Consider the following 7,813-nt stretch of genomic DNA (forward strand, 5'->3'; position numbering starts at 1 on the left):
TCTCTGTCTCTCTCTTTCTGTCTCTCTGACTCTCTCTCTCTCTGACTCTCTCTCTCTCTCTCTCTCTCTCTCTCTCTCTCTCTCTCTCTCTCTCTCTCTCTCTCTCTCTCTCTCTCTCTCTCTCTCTCTTTCTCTTTCTCACTCTCTCTCTCTCTCTCTCTCTCTCTCTCTCTCTCTCTCCTCTCTTTCTCTCTCTTTCTCTCTCTTTCTCTATTTCCTTTACCCACTCGGTGCTTTTACTTCAGCATATGTTACCTCCCTCCCTCACTCCACTACCCCCATCCAACCTCCATCCCTCCCTTCCCTATTCCTAATCCCTCCCTCCCTCCCTCCCTCCCTCCCTCCCACCCACTCTTCCCTCCATCTCCCCCTCCCCCTCCTCACCCCACCCACGCAGGTGAAGGAGAAGTGTAGGCTGTAGAAAGCTCGGAGAAGCAGAGCGTGACGAAGGAGGGGGAGGGGGCGGAGGGGGAGGGGGGACTAGACCCGCCGGACTCGAGCGCTGAAGGGGGAGAGTTTGGACCGAGGAAGAGCTCTGGGGCGTGAGGGCGGTTGGGCGTGAGGGCGGGCTGGATCGGTATGTGAGGGCGTGCTAGCACAGTGCATGTTCGGGTTTGTGAGGTGAAAAAGAGAAAGAGAGAGAGAGGAAGCGAGAGCGCAAATGATAGAGAGAGAGAGCGAGAGAGAGAGAGAGAGAGAGAGAGAGAGAGAGAGAGAGAGAGAGAGAGAGAGAAAGAAAGAAAAGAGAGAGAGGCAGCGCAAAAAGAAATCACCCAAGCACCCATCCCCAAACAAACAGACAGACACGCCAGCAGATAATCATAATATTAGGGAATTGCATAAAGAGAGAGGATGCAATTGCAACCTTCTCGACCCCCCCACACCCCCACTCCCCCACCCCCACATAGCATCGGATTGCGCATTTGAGAATAACCGACGCAGGAGGGCAGTTACACTACCAAGATAGCCTGTTCGTGTTTCTTCCTTCCATCCTTACCTTTGCGTCCTTCTGCTTCTTCTTCTTCCTCTCCTTCTTCTTCTTCTATTTCTTCTTGTCTTTTTTCTTGTTACTTTTAGTTTATTTTCACTTTTTTATGTTTATTCTTTCTTACTCGCTGTAATTACTATTTTATTATTATTATCATCATCATCATCATAATTATTAATATTATTATTATTATCATTGTAATTGTCATTTTATTATTATTACTGTTTTTTATTAGCATTTTTTATTATTACTATTATATTTGTTATTATTGTTATTATTATTATTCTCTCTTTCTCTGTTCCCCTCTTCGTCAGGGACTCTTGTTCCCCTCTCTCGATGTCCTCCCCTCTTTTCTCGGCCCTGCTGACCCAATTTTGCCCTCTCCTCTTCCCCTCTTGTTTCCTTCTCCCGTCTCCCTCTTTTGTATTTTGTCTATGCCTCTTGTTCGTCTGACTCTCTTTCTCTTTCTCTATATCGTTCTATTTCTCTTTCTTTCTTTCGATTTCTCTCTCTTTCTCTTTATCTATTTCTCTTTCTCCACATCTTTCTATTTCTCTCTCTCTCTCTCTCTCTCTCTCTCTCTCTCTCTCTCTCTCTCTCTCTCTCTCTCTCTCTCTCTCTCTCTCTCTCTCTCTCTCTCATGAGAAATAGGTTTGCGAACATTCAACAGTCGAGTGAACATGAACGGTCTATGGAACCAATACAAATGTGGTTTACGCTCCGACCTACTTCCTCCTTCTCCGCCCCTTCACTCCCCCTCCTTTGCCCCTCCCTCTTCCCCTGGAGAGAGAGAGAGAGAGAGAGAGAGAGAGAGAGAGAGAGAGAGAGAGAGAGAGAGAGAGAGAGAGAGAGAGAGAGAGAGAGAGAGAGAAAGAGAAAGAGAAAGAGAGAGAGAAAAAGGGAGAGAATGAGCTAAAGAAAACGGGGTAAGAAGAAAGAGGAAAAATTTTCTCAGAAAAGAAAGAAAGGAAGAGGGAGGGTTGTGTTAAGGGAGGGGAGGGGAGGGGAGGGGAGGGGTATCCTTAAGACGTGTCGGGGAGGGGGGGGGGGAAGCTGGCCTTCTCAGGTCTACGCTAATCGAGGGCAAGGTTAGCAAAGGGCAGCGCCAATGTACGTCTTACCTGCTTCTATTTATTGATTTTGTTTTTCATATTTTTCTCTCTTCATGTCTCTTTCACTCTTTCTCTTTTTTCCCCATCTCTTATCCTCTCCTTTCTTGGAATGTTTTGCTTTGGTTTCTCATTTTTAAGGGATATTATGTTTATACTTATGGGTATGTTATCTACATTTTTGTTATTGTTATGGCTTTCGTTATTATGATTATCATTATTATTATTATTATCGTCTTGTTATGATAATTAAATCGTCATGATTTTCATCATCATTATCGTTGATGTTAATGAACTGAAATCACCGTCACTATTTATATTCGTCCCCTGCTGTCCGTTACTGTCCATGGTTATTAATAGTACTCGTTGAGCCTGAGCAACAGTCTCCTAAGGTCATGCAGAAGGTCAGGAGATGGCGACGGAGTTCTTTAAGGTCACACGTGCTCAATTACTGGGCAAAAATAAGGAATCAATATAACGATATAACGCGACCTCCCCCCTGCAGTTGGTTAATGAAGCGCTGGCACCTCGAGCCCGCTCTTGCCGTCGCGTGATCATTCTTTTCTTTTTCTTTGATGAATGAGTTCGATAAAGATGTTTTTAATCATTATTATTATTTTTAATGTTTTTTGGTTGTTGTTGTTGATGTGTGTGTGTGTGTTTGTATGTTTGTGTTTAGTTTATGATGGCTCAGTTAGATTACGGTGTTGATATTTTTATGTTATCAATAATTTTCGAATTAGATTCATTTTTTATCAACATTTAATTAATCGCTTTAAACATTTATCTTCCCTGTTTCATCCCTCAACTTCCTAAGTCTTTCCTTTTACTAATTCTACACACATACCCTTATATGTGTGTGTCCCCCTTCCCCTCCCCCCTCCACCTCCCCCTCCCCCCATGCCACGTGCCATTTCTTTCTTGTTTATATTACGTTGTTGTGATATTTATTTGTCGTGCCGTTGTTTTTGTTTCACCCGTAGATGTTATTTCCGCTTTCGTATTTATCTTAAGTATTTTTTTTCTCAATGTTTGAATGTTTGCTTGTAGTTGTTGTTATATGTCGTTAGATGATTTAATTTATTTATTCTGTTTGTTTGTTTGTTATGTTATGTATTTGTCGTTTTTATCGTAATTTTTTTGGTTAGTTATTCAAGGTTACTTAGTTAGCTTGAGGATGGGGATGATATGGTCGCCTTCGATTGGCGGATGATAAGGTCAGTTGTCGTTGTTGTGTGCTGCTTCTTATCGCTTCTTCCCTCTGGTACGGGGGAGGGGGGGAGGTAGGGTAGGAGAGGCTTAGGGGGGGAGAGGGGAAAGGAAGGAAAGAGGGAGAGATGAAAGGGGGGAGGGAGGGTACGTATCCTGAGTGGTGGTGTATCTTGTTATTGTGTGTGTGTGTGTGTGTGTGTGTGTGTGTGTGTGTGCGCGCGTGCGCGCGCCTATATTTTTGGATGGTGACCAGAGAGGAAAGGGGAAAAGGGGGAAAAAAAGGAAGGGAGGAAGAAGGAAAAGGAAGTTGAGGGGGAAGAAGAAACAGAAGAGGATAAAAGTTACAGGAAGGAGGAGGAGGGGAAGAACAAGAAGAAGGAGACAGAGGAGAAGGAAAAGGGAGAAAAAGAGAGGCAGAAGGGGGAAATGAAGAAGAAAATGAAAATGCAAAGGAGAAAAAAGAACACGAAAAGCGGAAGAACACAAACAAAAGGAACAGAAGGCGACAGTCACGAGTGATCACACTCCTTGCCGTTCCTCCTCCGGGAAATTATGCGAGGGGAACGGACGGGGAGGGAAGGGAGGGGGTGCAGGGCAGTGGGGGAGGGAAGGGAGGGGGTGCAGGGTAGTGGGGGGCAAGGGAGGGGGTGTAGGGCAGTGGGGCAGTGAGGGAGCGGGAGGAAATGTGGGGCAGGGGAGGAGGGGAAGAAAAGGGAAGGGGAAAGGCATAGGCCAGGGGCAAAGGGGAGAGGGTAGTGGGCAGGGTACTTAAGGGCGCAGGTGAAGGGAATGCAGGGAAAGACTGGCAAAGAGAAGAAATGTGAGGCGAAAGAAGGAAACAAGAAGAGAGAGATGCTACAGAAGAGAGAGAGAGAGAGAGAGAGAGAGAGAGAGAGAGAGAGAGAGAGAGAGAGAGAGAGAGAGAGAGAGAGAGAGAGAGAGAAACGGGACAAAATCCCCGAATTGTGAATCATTTGTATGGCTCCCGCCGGAGGACCCATTGCCACGACGCAGCGGGTGGAAGGAATCATACATACAGTAAATGTGACCTTTTTCCTGACCTTTTGTCGCGCCCTGCCATCACGTGCGCCGGCTGTGGCGGGGAAGGGGGAGGGGGGTAGGTTGGGGGGTGTAAAGGGGAGAGGGGGATAGAAAGAGTGAGAGAAGAGTTAAGTGAGGTAGCAAAACTTCGAGGCAAGGTCGTCTCATGATCCTTCTCCTCCCCCTCTTCCTCTTCATCCCTCCCCCTCCCCTCCCCCTCTTCATCCCTCCCCCTCCCCTCCCCCTCTCCCTCCCCCTCTCTCTCCACCGCCTCACCCGTCTTGCTGAGGTTGCATCGTCAGTGGTAAAAAAAGGATTGGGGGAGGGAGGAGAGGAAGGTGAAGAGGATGATTGGGGGAGGGGGAGGGGGAGGGGGAGGGAGAGGGAGATGGAATGATGGAATGATGGCAGGGAAGGGAAGGAGAAGGAAGGAGAGAGAGGTAGAAAAAAAGACGTATAAACTGCCCATACGGTCGGAACTCTGAGATGGGAACTCTCATTTTAGGGAGAAGGGGGGGGGTGGAGGGGGGATAAGATGGGGTTGTTGAAGGGGAGGGAAGGTGTAAGCGAGGTGGAGATGGGTTGAGGGAAGGAGGGGGGGTGAGGGGGGAGGGGGTTGGTTAGTCGGTCGGTGGAATAGGCTTCGTGACGGAGAGTTGAGATGAATCGCAGTGTGAGTTGAGTTGCGTGAGTGAACGTCTTTGGCACCGTCAGACTTAGGGTTGTTACTGTTTTTATTGTTTTGGTTGTTGTTCTTCTTCCTCAGTTCTCACCCTAAGCTGTGTAAATGAATTAAAATATGCATGTAATTTCCAAGGATTTCTACTGAGTAAGACATCTTTAGCCACACCTTTTCCAAGCGGTGGGATTATGCAAAACAAGAGGCTGTTCCACCATAATAGGCGGACTTGAGTATTACTAGTATCATCAACCTTATATTAAGTGTGGGTTTAGGTTGCGAAGGTGGCATGAGAAGTAGGGGGAAGAGGGGGGGGGGGGGCGGGAAGATATTCAAGTCGTGAGTGAAACTGAGAGATTGAAGCACCCTCCTTCCCTCTCCCTCCTCCCCCTCTTCCTACCCCCTACCCCCTCTTCACCCGAGGCATTCACGGATCTTCGCTGTGAAAGTCGGTCTCTCTGTTTCATTTCTCTCTCTCTCTCTCTCTCTCTCTCTCTCTCTCTCTCTTTCTCTCTCTCTCTTTCTCTCTCTCTCTTTCTCTCTCTCTCTCTCTCTTCTCTCTCTTCTCTCTCTCTCTCTCTCTCTCTCTCTCTCTCTCTCTCTCTCTCTCTCTCTCTCTCTCTCTCTCTCTCTCTCTCTCTCTCTCTCTCTCTCTCTCTCTCTCTCTCTTCTCTCGTTTTATTTCCCCATTTCCTCCCTTCACCCAGCCTCTCTTGATTTGCCTCTATTACGCCTTCCTAACGCGTCCTATTCTCTCTCCTCCGCAGGGACGAAGGTGTACTCTCCGCCCGAATGGATCCTGCACAACCAGTACCAGGGCGTCCCCGCCACCGTGTGGTCGTTGGGCATCCTGCTGTACGACTTCGTGTGCGGCGACATCCCCTTCGAATACGAAGACCAGATCGTGTCGGCGCGGTTGCAGTTCCGCGGCACGCTGTCGGAGGAGTGCCAGAGCTTGATCCGCTGGTGCCTGAGGGTCAGCCCCGGCGACCGGCCGAGCCTCGAGCAGATCCTGCAGCATCCGTGGCTGATGCTGCGGACGCGCGACACCCTCACGCGCTCCATCTCCACCCGCAGCGCCCCCGCCTGCGCGCCCTCCTCCTCCCTGGCCGCTACCGCCCACACGTCAGCCACGTCGCCCGTCGGCTCCCTCGGCTCCGTGGGCTCGTCGCACAGCTCGGGCTCCCTGCCGCCCACGCCGCGCCCACAGGAGAGGCTGGACTTCCCCTCGTCGTCGTCGTCGCCGCACGTCGTTGCCTCAACTTTGTGACGTCAGCGACCCTTAACGGCATCTTAGTTCCCGGCCGCGTCCGCTCGCCGCCCCCGCGCCTCTCCGCCTTAAACAAAACAACAACAGCAACAGCAACAAACCGCCCTCCGGCCACCCCCACCCCACCCCTACCCCCCTCGTGCCCCTCCCCCCAGCCCCCTCCCCCTTGCTGTGCCGCGGGCGTGCGTGGGCGTCGGCGAGGGCGTGGCCGTGGAGAGAGCATCCGTGCCCTGCTACCAAAGCCCCGGTCCTCCTCGGGATTCCATCACTGTACATAGTGTCATCATCTTCTCATATTTGCCATCATTATTATTTTGTATAAAAAAAAGTGATTTTCTCTTTTTGTGCGTGTGTGTGTTTCATCATTATTTGTACGACATTTTTCGTTTTATTTTTGGGGGTAAAGTCGTATTACCCGAATCGGCTTTTTGGGTTGTCGTTTTTTTCTGGAATGGAAAGTGAGAAAGCGACAGCCTGTTCTATTCCTTCCTATTATTATAATTGTCATTATTATCGTAATTATTATTATTATTATTATTACTTATTATTATTATTATTATTTTGTAGCTATATTTAAACCTTTGTAATCTCTTCTTATCTTTATTGTGTGTGCAATTAGAGTCAGTTTCTTGTCATCTCTTCCTTTATCAACATGAGTGGCACATCTAGTGGTAAGAGAAGGTCAAACCAGGTCACCAGGTCACCCTCCTTTCCCTCTTGTTCTTAAAGGGGACGACAAAGGTCAGTTCCCCGTGGTTTTGTGGAGGGGAAATAGACCGTACGTGCGTTTCTCCTGAAAGAGCAGGGGGGGGGGGGTATGAGTTGATCTGGTCTCTTGATGTTTTTTTAGTTATCTTCTTCTTCGTATTTTTAGTCTCCTGTTTTTTTTTTTTGTTTTTTTTTTTTATTGTTGTTATTACCTCTTGTCTCGGTTATTCCTCTTCTTTCTAGTGGATCTTTGGTAATTCTCGTTACGGTATTATTATTACTTTTATCATTCTCTTTCTCTCTCTTTCTCTTTCTCATTCTCTTTCTCTCTCTCTCACCTCTATCCCAAACCACGCCTAGTCTTGTCTGTATTCTGAAGATATAACAGTATTCCTTTGTAAACATGTATAATTTTGTGTTTAGTACTCTCTCTCTCTCTCTCTCTCTCTCTCTCTCTCTCTCTCTCTCTCTCCTCTTTGTAATTTTATTACTCATTGATTTATAAATCTATAAATTATCTCTCATTCGCAGTCCCTTACATTCCATCGATTTTCGTTTTCCTTCAGTGAATAAATATTGATGTAAATATTGATAGGCCTATTCTTCTTCTCTTTCATCTTCTTCTTCATTATTTTTTAAGAAAAGAAATAAGGGTTCGCATTGCTGCTTTTTATCATAGAGTATTTGAAGATTTATTTATTGTATTTATTTATGGGCTGACACTCGTCTGTGACTGGTTGGAAATGATTAGATATGGGAAAGTCCCCCCTTAAAAAAAAAGTATAGAAAAGAAACGAAAACGATAT

General features: G+C 47.1%; 1 protein-coding gene across 1 annotated transcript in view; it reads left to right on the plus strand.

Moving 5' to 3' along the window:
* Positions 1-6,430, plus strand: part of LOC122250557 (serine/threonine-protein kinase pim-3) — a gene marked incomplete at its 5' end in the record, with an annotated part of 21,267 nt that extends 14,837 nt beyond the window's left edge. Inside the window, 1 exon segment of the mRNA XM_086553898.1 lies at positions 5,797-6,430. Within this exon segment, the coding sequence (XP_086410024.1) occupies positions 5,797-6,299 (503 nt within the window).
* Positions 6,431-7,813: the final 1,383 nt, after the last annotated feature.

Source organism: Penaeus japonicus, unplaced genomic scaffold (genome assembly GCF_977035675.1).
Source record: "Penaeus japonicus unplaced genomic scaffold, GWHDUDI00000001_assembly GWHDUDI00000029, whole genome shotgun sequence".
Lineage (NCBI taxonomy): Eukaryota > Metazoa > Arthropoda > Malacostraca > Decapoda > Penaeidae > Penaeus > Penaeus japonicus.